Raw genomic sequence first — 15,021 nt, forward strand, 5'->3', positions numbered from 1 at the left:
AAAGGTTTCAGGACTTACTTGAAAGGAAATATACCCAAGTAAAACAGAGTAATCATCAACAATTACTAGACAATACTTCTTACCCCCAATACTCGAGTTCTGGTTGGTCCGAAGAGATCCATATGCAGCAACTGTAGAACATGATTAGTAGAGACATGATTTATTGGCTTAAAAGAATTTTTTACCTGCTTTCCCAGAATACATGGAGTGCATGAATCAGTCTTTTGGTATGGCAATCTGGGTAATCCTCGAACAAGCTGTTTTGAAGAAATTTTGGCTAATTGCTTCATGTTGACATGACCAAGCTTTTTGTGCCATAAGCTTGCTTCGTCTTGAATTGAGATAAGACATTGCGATTCATTTGGTTTCACATCCAGAAGATAGATGTTTCCATGTCTTCGACCCAGAAAAGATTGAGTAGAGTCTTTACTTATTCCGGAACATGTTCCTTCTTGAAAGGAGATCTTGAAACCAATATCACACAATTGACTAATGCTGAGAAGATTGTAATTGAGTCCTTCCACTAAGGAAACATTACTTATTGTGAGAGTTCCAATTTTCACGGTTCCAAATCCCACAATACTTCCTTTGCTGTTTCCTCCAAATGAAACTTTTCCACCATTTACTTGAGCAAGCTTTATAAAGCAATTTGAGTCTCTGTCATGTGTCTTGAGCATCCATTTGTCAAGATACCACTTTACTGTTTTTTGATGGAGACCTCAAATTCACCGTCCGAGTCCGATCCCGAGTCCGATCCAGTCCGAGTCCGTGTGCCATCGACATAGATTGGCGTATTCATTATCACTTTCTTCACACTCAGTATCACTCCAGGTTTCAGCTTTGAGAGCTTTTCGAAATTTTTCAGCTTTTCCTTTCTTTTTCTTCAAAAGAGGACAGTTGGGTCTGATGTGTCCCTTTTTCTTGCATTCAAAGCAAACTACATCTTTGTTTGGTTCCTCATCATCAACAAACTTGGTCTGCTGTCTTTGAAAGCCTTGTTTCTTTGAGTTGAACCTTCTTCCTTTTCTGTTTAGTTTTCTGAATCTTCTTATCATGAGAGCAAGCTCCTCATCATCCATTTCTTCTTCAGAATCTGTAACATCAGAATCATCATTTGATTTTAATGCAATGGATTTCTTACCTCTTGGATCTTCATCTTCATTGATCCTTTCCACTTCATAGGACCGAAGAGTTCTAATCGGCTCATCGAAAGATAGTGGCATAATTCTCTGCGTCTCTCTTATCGAAGTCTTTATGTGATTCCAATCCTTGGAGAGTCCACACAAGAGCTTGTTTACCTTCATGGGATCGAAGTTGGTTGACCTTGATTTTCAAGACCATTTACAATATCGTAAAACGACTAAACATGTCGATATTGATTCTCCGGCTTCATTCTCAAGGCTTCGTATTGACCGAGAAGAATGTTGATTCTTGTTTCCTTCACTCGATCTGTTCCTTCATAGGTGATATGCAATCTGTCCCAAACTTCTTTTGCTGTACCACAAGAAGATATTCTATTATATTCAGTTGGTGATAAAGCACAATATAAGGAATAAATTGCTTTTGCATCGAGTGTCCTGTCTCTTGGTTATTTCTTCCGAGACATTCCGCTGGATTCTTCGGTTTCTTTTCCTCTTTCGAGCGATGCAGTGGTAGGAGTAATTCCTTTTCTACAACGTCCCATTCTAGAGGATCCTTTGATCGTATGAAAGCTTTCATCTTGTTCTTCCAGATGTTGTAATCCTTTCCATCAAAGTAAGGTGGTCCGGTATTGCTTTACCCTTCCATCAGCCCCGGTGCTAGCATACTAGCCATGGATCTTTTACTATGAAGTAATACACTTCAAATAAAGTAAGTACATGTGCTCGATACCAATTGATATTGCTAGTATAAACACCTAGAGGGGGGTGAATAGGCACACAAACAATTTTTCGATATACGGAAGCAAATGATTGAAATACGATCGATGTAGAGAGAGTAAGGAAGAGAAAATCAAACACAGGATTTATAGTGGTTCGGCTTATTCCAAGCCTACGTCCACTCTTCCGCACTGACAGCCCACCGGCTGGATTTTACTATGATCAAAAGAGAAGTTACAGCACAGCTTTGCCTTGATTCCACAAAGTGTAGATGTTCTATCACACCTCCTCAAGGTCTCTCACAAATATAGACTCTCTTTTGTATACAAGTATTCGCTCAAGAGATTTATCTAAACAAATAGGAGCTTCAGACTTTGGAATTCTTCTATCGCGCACTCTCTTAAACAACTAAGAATGTCTTCCTTATATACTCCTTTAAGCCATCATACCCGTTGGCACTTTCCAAATGAATTCCTCCAATCTACCCGTTGGACGGAATCAATTAGGAAGATCGTTCGAGCTATTAAAGGAATGTGTTGATAGCCCATCAATCCTGTTCGCCCATACAATCAGGATCTCGGTTTCCATAAGTAGAACCTTCCAATAATATTTAGACAATCATCGAATCTTCAGTCATTGAATCAATCTTGATCAATTAAAGGATTCTGATACGTCTTCTACATCCACGAGATCTTCTCCAGATGACAAGGTTAAATCCTGAACAAAACATCCAGTTCGGGATAACCTTTCTTCAACGGATCGATGGCTGTCAATGAGGATAGACTTTGAGTCTTGAGTCGGCTGTCCGGAAGTCTTGAGACTTTAACCAACGAGTCCGCCTGACCTTCGAGACTAGGCGACGGAAACATTTTGTCAACTTCAAAACTCTTCACGAGGATTTCTCCAACATCCAACCCGTAATCGCAACGACCCAATTGCAAGAGTGGAGCTCTACCAACTGAGCTATATCCCCCCGAGCCAAGTGGAGCATGCATGAAGGAGTCGATGCTTCTTCTATTCTTTTCTTTTCCTTATTTTTCCTCCACGCCGATAAGGGGCTAAAAGATCTACTACTTTAATTCCTGTTTCAAAAATAGATAATTTTGTATATGTCTCGAGTTTGAGCCGTTGAATGAAGTCGATCTGAATTGAATTGCAGATAAAATTCAATATCAAAATTAGTGTTGAAACCAGCCAAGCAAAACAGAGATGAAAATACATTGTCAGAGTTAAATTCGGATTTTTCTATGGACGATTATTGGAAAGTCCAACGTGAATTCGAATTGGACAGTAATTCGGTCAACTTGGGCTTATTTTGCTGACCGATTTGGACTTCTATGGCGGTGGCTCTATATACAGAATTAGGGGTTTGTCCATTAGTGTGTCTTGCCTTGGACTGATGTTGCAAATCACGCGGTGAGTGCTCCGAAAGGATTGCGCTGCTACTATGCAGATGTGACTTCACCGTGGGCTTTGCGGTGGCCACGAGAAGAGTCCTCGAAGTGCCGTAGAGTGGTTGATAGTGGATATTTCCTCATCAATTACATCCAAAAAAGATTATTTGTAGCCATAAAATCTTGTGTTAAGATTTTGCTGACACCTAAAAATACCCCTGCAAACACATGTTGTTCACGAGAGACAGAAAACTCTGAAATCATCCTCGCCACATGTAGGCTATAATTTACATCAGCCCAAAACTAAAAATAGTGAGAATCCTTAGGCTAGGTTTCAATCGACTTACAAGGATTTATAATTTTATGATGAAGCAATTGGTTGCCATGTGTTGAAACCAAGAGACACTATTAAAGACATAACATTGATGGTGAATTTAAGCAAGAATGGTTAAAAGGGCGCCAAACTCAAGAATAACAATTACTTCTTACTGGACAAGCCATAAGAACATTGAGAAACCAAATGTGGATAAGGCGATTTAATATAGAATGAGTGGAGCAACTCTTAAGGAGGAATCAACCGACTATGGACAATTACCAAATTGTCCTATAAATACCATAGAAAATCCTACAGAGAGCCTCCCAAAAAACACACAAAATTATTTTATCTTACTTTTATCCTTGCTTAGTCTAGTTTAACAGTAGCTTAAGATTCCCATCATAGATTCAATTCTAACAAGTGTCTATATCCCAAGAGGTATTGTTGATTAGATTATAGTGCTAACCCATTGTCCAATGTCATCAATTATATTCCGACATTGTGTCCTTATACTCATCTAAGAGTAGTGTTTGCTAGGTGTTATTACTATTGTCAAATGTCATCAATTAGATTTCGACATCGTGTCCCCGTACTCATCTAGGAGCAATGTTTACTATGTGTTGTTATCATTGTTCAGCGTCGTCAATTGGATTCCGACGTTATGTCCTCATATCCATCTAGGAGCAGCGTCTGGGTGTTATCCTTATTATCTGGTGTCGTCAATTAGATTTTGACATTGTGTCCTCAATTTTATTATAAAGTAATACTTTCTAGGTGCTTTTATTAATATCTAGTGTTGTCAAATCGTCCTCGATATTGTATAAACCACTTTAATTTTAACAAGTTTCTATTATTATGTTAAAGTGAGTTTAGATAGATTTTGACATTGATTATCATTGGTGAGCATATTAAGCAACTTCTTTAGATTCGACATTATATAATAGATATAGTCTCGTTCGCATTTGACCATCTCTATTCAAAGCTAACACAGAACCTAAGTCTCCTTTAATAAAAATCAAGATATAACACTTTGTGAAAGATATTTCGTTATGAGATTCAAAACTAAAGAAACGGATTTGTTTAATTCTTTCGCAAGATTGAAAGATTATATCATGAGAAATTATGGGGCTAAACATTGCGTGAGCTATTAGGTGTAATTGAGACTTGAGAAACTTGAGCGCATTTGAGCGACTCGAGTATGGTTGTAATTTCTATACATCACTTGATTTATAGTAAAATTCATCACTACTCTCCTCATGGATGTAGATCACTATGACCGAATCATGTAAATTCAATGTCTGATTTATTTTCTAGCTCTGTTTATTTAATGTTCGATCACCCATTTCCGCAACAAAAATCATCTGACAAGGTGTTGATCTTTCGGGTGCACAGTCCGTCTGTGCTACACCACCCAACCAAGTATTTTGGGTGATTATAATACTCTGCATCATGGCCCAAGACGGTGTGGTCTTTCTCCTCTCTCTCTATATATTGCATGGTCTGCGTGACAAGAGTTCACATAGCACAGCTCATCACTGAGGGCTAGAGACATAACTAGGGCGTCTCGTGTTGAGCTGTGAAACCTTTCGTTCTCAAATATTTCCTTCGGTTGAGCTGCCACCCTTGATTTCCTGAGAAGTAGAGAGAGGGGCAATGGCCATTTTCTCAACCGATAATCCCTGGGCTTTTGCTTTTGGCCTTCTAGGTATATAGTTTTGGCTTGACATGATCTAACTTGTAATCTCACTTAGTATCTTCCTCAAACTGGGGTTAACATGCATATTACACTTGTGCCATCACTAACCCCTATCTCATCAAGATATTGATTCCCTCGTAAGGCTATGGACTGACTCATTTGTCATCTTTTTTTTTTTTTTTTTAATAATTCTTTGTCCCAGGTAATCTTATATCTTTCGTGGTCTTTTTGACCCCAGTGTAAGTTCATCCTCTTGATCAACTTTTTGTTTAGCTTAACAGGAGGGTCTGGAAGTATGAACATGAACGAGTGGTTAATAGGATTCTTGCAATCCTTTTTTTCGCTTATGTTGGCAGACCAACATTTTATAGGGTATGCAAGAGGAACTCGACCGAAGGGTTTCAATCGGTTCCGTACGTGGTTTCTTTGCTCAGCGCCATGCTCTGGCTATACTACGCATCCATCAACTCTGAGTCCAATGATTTCCTTCTCATCACTGTCAACTCAGTGGGATGTGTCATAGAGACTATCTACGTTGCTCTCTACCTTGCTTATTCTCCTAAGAAAGCCAAGGTACGAACTTACCTATTCAATCTCATATACATATTGTCACAATTCTTACCTGGTCGATATGTAACAGCATACATTGTTAAAGAAGGTTTTTTAATGATAAATGCTTGCATGGATGCATTCATGCAGATATTTACAGTGAAGCTGATGGTGACGGGCTTTGGAGGGTTTTGTTCCTTTCTTCTCTTGTCCGGCTTGTTAACAAAGGCATCAACCAGGGTCCAACTTCTTGGGTGGCTTTGTGTTGGATTCTCCGTCAGCGTCTTCGCAGCTCCTTTAAGTGTTATGGTGAATAATTGAAGTAACTCTTGATTTTATTTTATTTTTAGTTTTCCCTGTTTATACTTTTCTTCATGCCCATTGCTACCGAGTGATGTGAGACAAGTTTCGCATGGCGTTTATTTTCGACGAATCTTGTGCAGAGAATGATGATCCGAACCAAAAGCGTAGAGTTCATGCCCTGCTCTCTCTCATTTTTCCTCACTCTCAGCGCTGCGACTTGGCTCCTTTACGGTTTATTCCTCAAGGACATCCGTGTTGCGGTATGCATCGACTTTCGGCAAATACTAAAAATTATGCTAAAAAGTGTTTTCTATTACCCAAAGAAAAAAGTTTGTCGTGGAGACTACGGTTTAGATATCGCTTTATTTTCTGATATACATTCATTAACGCAAGTATGATCATTTATATAGGTTCCAAACGTACTGGGTTTTATCCTTGGAGTGTTTCAGATGGGACTGTATCTGATATATAGGAAGACGAATGTGATGGTTTTGGAGCAACCGATGTTGACACCTAAAATTTTGATTAGGTTATTAATTAGGCCTTAATTTCTTTTATTTTTCCTTTTTCTAGATAATAAATAATAAATAACAAAAACAACAAAAAAATCAATAAAAGCAAAAGAAAACAAAAAATGGCAGCTAGGCCCAGCCCCCTCCTTTTTCTCTCCCTTTCGCGGGCCCAAGCCCAGCCTCCTTCTCCTCCAAGCCCGGCCCCCTTCTCCTCTTCTTCTTCCTTCTTCTCCCTTCTTCTTCCTACGCCTCGCAACTCACGCGCTCGAAGGCAACCTACGACCGAGGAGGGTAGGCCGACGTCGGCCGGAGATGACAGATCTCAGGCGCCATTAATGGCCGCCTTCAATGCCGAGCACGCTTTGTTGGAGGAGCGAGGATGGGACGCCGGTTCGGCCGCGGGTGTCCGTTCGGCGTGCGAAGACCGGCGGTCGAATCCCCGTCGACCGGCCGCCCCCTCGCCTATAAATAGCGGGGCACCACCTCCGTCGAAGGACACGGCGAACTCGGAGACTTTCCCTTGAGAGACTTCAGGGGAGATTCAAAGAGTAAGCGCGCGAGAGAAATCCGGTCACGAACTTGTCGACCTCCCTCCGAGAGACTTCGGGGGAGGCTGACGACAAGCGAACCCGGAGAGAGAGGGTCGGATTGGGTAAGGAGCAGGGGTTGAGATCCAGATCTGAAGATCCAGGAGCGAGGAGGCCAGATCTGGGAGTCGGGTGCCCTCTGCCGCCGCTGCCGATTGCATCGTCGTCGCCATCCGCTTTCCCCCGCGCCATCACCATTCGATCGTTGTTGCTTGCCATCCACTACAGCCCCGACGCCGTCGCTGCCCTGTCACCGCCACCGTTCGCCACCTCATTACAGATAGGTAACGGTAGCCATCACCACCGTCGGTCGTGTCGCCGCCGTCGCATCTTCCCCCTTTTCAAACCGTGCCACCACTGAAACCCCCGTCACAGACCCATGGTCGGTCGTCCTCGCTGAGCGGATTGTCGTCGTCATCTCCACCGTCGTCGTCGTCGTCGTCTGCATTGTCATCGTTGTCGCCGCCATCATCGCCGTCTAGTCCCGTGCCGCCGCCATCGCCGCCGTCGCCCGGTGACGCCTCGGTCCCTCCCACCGGCGCCACGAGCAAACAAAGGAGAGAGGAGGCCGGGAACGGGTCGGTTCGCGGGTCCTTTCGACCCGGTTCCTCCGTTTCCGGGTAGGGTTTCCCGGGTCGGACCTGCACTCGTCGGGCCGGTTTCTAAACTCGGGCCGGGCATCTTTTTTAATAGGCCCAATTTCGTGTGTGTGTGTGGGCTGAGTTTTTAAGAAAAAAAGCAAAAAATCCGAGTCGGGCCCACAACGCGGGCCCGTGCGCGTTTTGGGTCGTCGACCCGGGTCGGACCCAACCCGCGGATCCGACCCGGGTTGGCTTTTAATTATTTTATGTAATATTTTAATAAAAAATAATTTATTTATAAAAATATAAAAAATATTTTAATTTCCAGAAAACCGAAAAATGTTTTAAAATATTAAAAAATGTTTTAATTTCCAAAAAAATCGAAAAAAAATATTAAAAAATATTTTATTTTTAGAAAAATAAAAAATATCAAAAATATTTCATATTTTCCAAAAAATGCCAAAAATCCAAAAAAAAGCCAAAAATTCATGAAAAAGCCAAAAATTCAGAAAAAGCCAAAAAGAATTGTATTTTTCAAAAAATATCAAAAAATCCCAAAAAAAATCCCTTTTGAGTCCAAAAATTAGAAAATGACTCAAAAAAATGTTTTTCCTCCCAAAAATGCATGGAAAGTCCTCGAACATCAAAAAACCTCAGGGTTTAAACAAGATTAGGTACCGAAAGGGCATTAGTGATTAACTAGTGTAATCAAGTCCCCGATCCTAATTTCTCTGGTTGCGCAGGAGCGAGTATTTCTCCCGATACTTCGCTTGGGTTTCTAATCGACCCACCCCAAACCGATTAGTGGCGACTCCGTTTTAAAATTAATTTGTAGGTTAAAAACTTGAACCATTAAGTCGTGAATTGGTGGACTTGGGAGAGTCCGGGCTTAACTAAATTCAGCCGAGCCATTAGCCTCCTTAGGCGCTCGCACCCGAATGTGGGGCGCCGAAGAAAAAAGAGGTCGCGACACCTGATAATTTCGGTGGTGCAAAGCCGATTGCCGATACTGAAAGTCACAATATCGCCTCTAACGACAGCATCATCGACGTTGATGAGGTCAAGGAGCGGAAAGACGATGTATACGAGGGTGAGATAAGCTTGGAAGCTTCCGATAATGGACCAGTGGCGAATTGTTCATGTGAAGTTTGACACGGGTTAAGTCGCTGCATATGCCTCTGTTGTTGTCTTTCGAGTAGCTAGTTAAGCTAATTTAGTTCTTTCTTCTATGTAGTTAATGCACGCGTCGTAATTTGTATATGCAAGTGGTGATTAACACCGCCTGCATAGGTGCTCTGGAATTGCAATGTCTTGTCTAGCAATTAAAATCTTTCTGATCTCGTTCCTATCGTAAATGAACTCATTCTACTGTCTCTTTGATCCGTATTTCGAAAAAGAAAAAATTATCTACGTCTTTATGTCTCAAATTAGAAATGGCAAGTTTGCCTGGACTCACCTATAAAGATCATGATTCGTGACCTGAATTGAAATCCGTCGTCAAAGATGCTTGTCATGATCTACCTCCTTTAAAAGCGGAGAAGCCCACTCTTTGGAAAACAAATAATCAAGCCTATCATCGCCGGCGTCGTTTAGTGAGCAACGTTTCGATAAAAGTCAAATGGATACTCGTTCTCTGTGTGTTAGTAAGGGAGTCATATCATCTGGCATGAGATTACCGGATACAAAAGCTTGGCACAACTTCCATCCGGGCCTCTCGTTCTAGCCCGTTACACTTCTTTAAGAATGGCATAGCTTCATAACATTAAGGCAATATCTTTTGTCTATTGAGTACTCACCAGTCTGTGAAACTTCAATAGTTTGGTGTCGGGCACTTGGGTGCCGATCGAGTTGAGTTGAGCCAAGCTTGGGTCGAGTCATCACTACAATTTACAGCAGAGTTCTTATGCCCCAAAAGCCGCCAAAAGTCTTTCCTACACCACTCTTGACAGTATTTGAGTAAAAATGGGCGGCATTTCTAAATGTTGGGAAAAAATATCTTGGAAATGTGTAATTTATTGAAGGGCACGTAAGTCGGTGCTCCAAACTTGACTTGAGCTTGATCTGGTAATAGAGTTTTACCAAGCTTGGCTTGAGCTTAAAGAAACTCGATCTTCTAGAGCTTCATAGAGCCCGAATATCTTCCTTGGATTTTTGTGTGTGTGGATGCACTGTGTAACTTTAGGATCCCTATGTTTGATTTTATCACAATTATAATTGCAAGCTTGAGCTTGACTCAACATGAGATTTGAGTAGCTTGAGCTCAACTCAAGATCAAAAAAGTTGATTTGATCGAGTAATATATCATCGAACTGAGGCTGAGCTACGTGCTCACGAGTAACTTGACTTAGTTTATGGTGACTCACCCAAGAAGCTTGGGGACGACTATCATCTTGCCAAGGCAATATTTTCTTCCACCCTCAGCGGGGAGAACTTTCTTCAATCAAGCTTCGTATTGGCGGTTCACGAAGATAGACGTTTTGACGAAGTGCGCGCGTAGGAAAGCCCATTTTGTAGTGAAGTCTTTTCTCATAGAACTAATTCGAAGATTTGCTTCAGATATGATCTAATTAGCGCAACAAGAAAGCAACGCATTATTGGCAACTATAAGGAGAAGGAAAAGACCCAAACCTAAGCACATTGGTGGGCTGGTCGTTGTCTTTCCCTATAAATCTTCGTGTATGATAAGGTTGGACACGACAATTCACGTACGGACACGACCGTTCGGTACGAAGGTTGGCACGAATCATGAAATGACATGAATTCTGGTAAATTTTATTGAGCAAGATGTGGAGAGTCCCAGTCCGATTGGGATCCCCCGCCTAACTACATCCTCGTTTGGAGGCCTCTATCCGCTACTTAGTTATTCTCGCGTGCCCTTGGGCCCTTCATCGTGACTTATTGAATTATATCTTTACTTTTGAAACTCGCATGATTAGGACAATTTAGGAAAAATGTATTTGTAATGCGTCAGAGTTGCACAAAAGCTTTTAGCTTTTATTTGAATTTTCTAATGGTGAAAATAAGCAAGGGAAGACAAACAGAGGTCCAGAAAGATTTGAAGTTAAGACCCCTTAGTCTGATACAATATGAGATTTTGTAAGACTTTTGTCAAATGTTTTAAAAGCTTGAACCATTAGACAAAATGGTGGTTTAACATCTAACTATTATAAAACGTAGAACTTGATGTTAGGCTACATGATTCATCAATTGAATACACGTGCATTGTATGTTGCCACTCGGCCTTAACACCAAGACCGATGACCCACAAATCAACCACATGTGATCTTACTAATTAAGAAGACGGTATTGTTACTTATAATTAATGACGGTGCAATTCTGTCCATATATTTGTTGCACAAGTTCATGGCAACCGGTTAATCTTGTGGAAGAATTTAAATATATACTTTATACGATACACACGTTTAATTACTTCTATAGTGGAAGCTAAAGAAGAAAAGGACCACGACACCATAATATTTTTTTTTTCAAATTAGTTATTACATTAAAATAGTAGATGAAACTACTAATGTGGATGACTAGTCACCATTAGATAGTGGTGTGGTGTTTGTTGTAATTATGGTTATAATTATGGTTAATGGATCAACGGAAGCCAATAAATTAAGATACGTTTTTTCTGTTCACGTATCTCTTTTTGGATTCATGAATTTCCTATACTTTTATGTTCACGTATCTATTGAATTCATGAATTTCCTAGATTCATGTATCGTTTAGTTAATGTATTTATTGAGTTCATAAATCTCTTGAATTCACGTATCTTTGGATACATGATTCACGTATCTCTTTATTCACGAATCTCGTAGATACACGCGTCTATTTAATTCATGTATCTCTTTAGTACATGAACTAAAAGGCTCTATAAATAAATATGAGTATAGAGCTTCATAGAGGTTTTTTGGTTTTCCCGATTCGATTCCAAAAAGAGCTTTGATGTCATTTTCTACTCTTCTGTTTTTCCTGAGTGTGCTGGTTCAATTGAACGGTTCGATAGAGTCCCGTTTGTATAGTGCTAATCCAAACAGGTTCGAGGTGTTGTATCTTGGGAGGCATAGTTCGTGAATCTGCGGGGCACATTTGGCAGGAACTAATCGCTTTAAGGAGATTCGGTTATCCGTACCTCACCTCCAATTTTATGTTATATCTTATTTTCTTCTTCTCCAAGATTTGTAAAGGGAATGAAATTATAAAGTTGTTATCATCTTCTTTACTTTCATGTTCTGATTGCAACAAACAGTGTGCTTTCTCTGGATTAATTTCCAACAATCTTAAGGCGATTAACTCACTCACTGTTTGTTGTTCTTGTCAGATTATTGAGATGGCTGAAAACAATCAAGTGCCATTCAATGTCCCAAATGATTTAGGAGACGTTCCTATGGTCGATTCGACCGTTGCTATGGAAGATGTTCAACCCTCAGGGTCTAAATTTGTAGTAGCCAATGCTACGGGCCCTTGGGCTAACACCAATTTTGGTGGTGTGGGTACAAGTCATACGACTGGTATGCCCGGGACTGTTTTTCAAAACAGTGTATGCCAAATGGCTTTTGGCTCTATTTCTGGAGGGATGGTTCAACGAACCTTGCCTACCGTGATGGCAACACCTCCAATTACAACTAATGAGAAATCGGAGAAATTCACCGGAGTGGGCTTTAAACAGTGGCAACAAAAGATGTACTTCTATATGACCATGCTCAATCTGACGAAATATTTATCGGAGGTGTGCCCGATAATTAGTCCAAATGAGCAAGATGTCACGACGCTCGGTGCGTTGGAGGCTTGGAAGCATGGGGACTTCTTATGCCAAAATTATATCCTTAACTGTTTAGTGAATTCTCTTTATAATGTTTATTGTAATATTGAATATGCTAAACAGTTATGGGAGTCCTTAGAGAAAAAAAAAATACAAAACTGAGGATGCTGGCACCAAGAAGTTTGTGGTTGCCAAATTCTTGGACTACAAGATGGTGGATTCTAAATTTGTCATGAGTCAGGTTCAAGAATTGCAATTAATTCTGAGTGACATCTCGGCTGAGGGAATGATACTTAGTGAATCATTCCAAGTGGCGGCTATGATTGAGAAACTACTTCCGGGCTGGTCAGACTTCAAAAATTATTTGAAACACAAACGGAAAGAGATGAGCCTTGAAGATCTCATTATGCGCCTCAGAATCGAGGAGGACAATAGAATGAGTGCGAATCCTTCTTCTGAGCCAAAGGCCAATGTTGTGGAATCTTCCAAATCCAAGCAAGATAGAAAAAGGAAGATGTCTTTTCAAGGAAAAGGCAAGCCGAAGGAGCAGTTCCAGAATTCCAAGGAACGTGTTTCATATGCAACAAGCCTGGCCATCGTGCTAAGGATTGCAAGAAGCGCCTGAAAAAAGGCAAGAATGAAGGTGCAGCCCAGCAACTGAATTTGACAGAGCATGACAATATTGAGAGACTGTTTGCTGTGGTGATGTCCGAAGCATCTCTAGTGTCGAACACTAATGGCTGGTGGCTAGACACGGGTGCCACAAATCACATCTATGTAGATAAACATATGTTCTCATCTTATGAGAAGGCTGAAGAAGACGAGAAGCTTTATATGGCTAACTCTGCATCAACAAAGATTGCCGGAAGAGGAAAGGTGATCTTGAAGTTTTTATCTAGCAAGGAGGTCACCCTGCCGAATGTGCTGCATATACCGGAGATTCGGAAAAATCTAATTTCTAGCCCTATACTTGTCAAGAAGGGTTTCAAAGTTGTATTTGAATATGACAAGTTTGTACTTTCAAAAGGAGGGATGTATGTGGGGAAATGGTACTTGTGTAATGACCTGTTTAAGGTCAATGTGGCTGTCATTGATGTAAACTCAAAGTATGTGTACCCAAAGACTATTAATAAAGAAAAGTCTTCAATTTACACTGTTGTGTCTCCTTATCTATGGCATGGTAGATTAGGATATGTAAACTATGGTACAATGAAAAGAATAGCAAACTTGGGATTAATTCCAAGATTTGAGTTGGATACCCGTTACAAGTGTGAGACTTGTGTTGAGGCCAAGTTTGCCAAGAAACCTTTCAAATCCATTGAAAGAACAAGTGAACCTCTACAATTAATCCATAGTGATCTATGTGACTTAAAGTTTGTAGAAAATAGAGGTGGAAAGAAGTACTCGTCACATTTGTGGATGATTGTACTAGATTTTGCTATGTTTATTTACTAACTAGCAAAGATGAGACTATGAGCATGTTTGTTAACTATAAAAATGAAGTTGAAAACCAACTTGATAAAGGAATCAAAGTGCTTAGGTCTGATAGAGGAGGAGAATACAGTTCAATCAATTTGAAAGAGTTTTGTGCTAGTTTTAGAATAATTCTCCAAATGACTGCACCTTATACTCCACAACAAAATGGAGTTGCTGAACGATTAAACATGACACTAAAGGAGATAGCTAACGCCATGCTTTTGAGTTCAAGTTTACCTCAGAACTTGTGGGGGGAGGTAGTTTTAACTGCAAATTTTATTCTTAATAAAATACCCCACAAAAGGCTAGGTAAAACTCCATACGAGTTATGGAATGAAAAGTTACCATCCTATAATTTTCTAAAAGTGTGGGGATGCATAATGTGATCTATAACGGTAAGTCTAGACACATTCGTCGTAGACACAATACCGTAAGCAGTTGCTCTCAAATGGAATCATTTCTTTAGACTTTATAAAGTCAAAGGAAAATATTGCGAATCCGCTAACAAAAGGTTTGTCGAAAGAGCAAATAAACTGCGCATCGAGGGGAATGGGTTTAAGAGCCTTAACCCAATAAAGAGATTCCAGGGTGGAAACCTAACCTATGCGATTGGAGATCCCATGGTCTAGGTTCAATAGGATAACGCAAATTTTGGAAACTCTAGTGTAAGCATTGTCTACCATTCCTATGATGCAATAGTGCTTTCCTACAGCGTTATTAATGATACGCTATGCGTTTAATAATTCCTATAACTTGGAATATAACATCCAAGTAAGATAAGGTAGGATATCTTTAATAGGAATGCACCTATATGCGTTGTAACATCCAGAATTTTCAGTATTGTTTTCTCTTAAATTAATCGGGCATTTCATTGACGCGTCTATAGGGTTGTTCTCGGAGCTGATCACTCTCGAGATAACTAGACTAGCTGGGTAAGCCATTAAAGAATATTAAGGCAATAGACTTGAGAAATCGACTAAGAA

General features: G+C 40.4%; 1 protein-coding gene across 1 annotated transcript; it reads left to right on the plus strand.

Annotated features, from left to right (window-relative positions):
* The first annotated feature begins 5,222 nt into the window (after positions 1-5,222).
* On the plus strand, positions 5,223-12,701 carry LOC120289893 (bidirectional sugar transporter SWEET12-like). Its single transcript, XM_039305283.1, has 8 exons — positions 5,223-5,274; positions 5,468-5,504; positions 5,622-5,838; positions 5,965-6,123; positions 6,258-6,377; positions 6,528-6,605; positions 12,122-12,483; positions 12,686-12,701. The coding sequence occupies exons 1-8, from the start codon at positions 5,223-5,225 to the stop codon at positions 12,699-12,701; spliced, it is 1,041 nt and encodes a 346-aa protein (XP_039161217.1).
* Positions 12,702-15,021: the final 2,320 nt, after the last annotated feature.

The sequence above is a fragment of the Eucalyptus grandis genome, chromosome 11 (assembly GCF_016545825.1).
Source record: "Eucalyptus grandis isolate ANBG69807.140 chromosome 11, ASM1654582v1, whole genome shotgun sequence".
In the NCBI taxonomy this organism is placed as follows: Eukaryota; Viridiplantae; Streptophyta; class Magnoliopsida; order Myrtales; family Myrtaceae; genus Eucalyptus; species Eucalyptus grandis.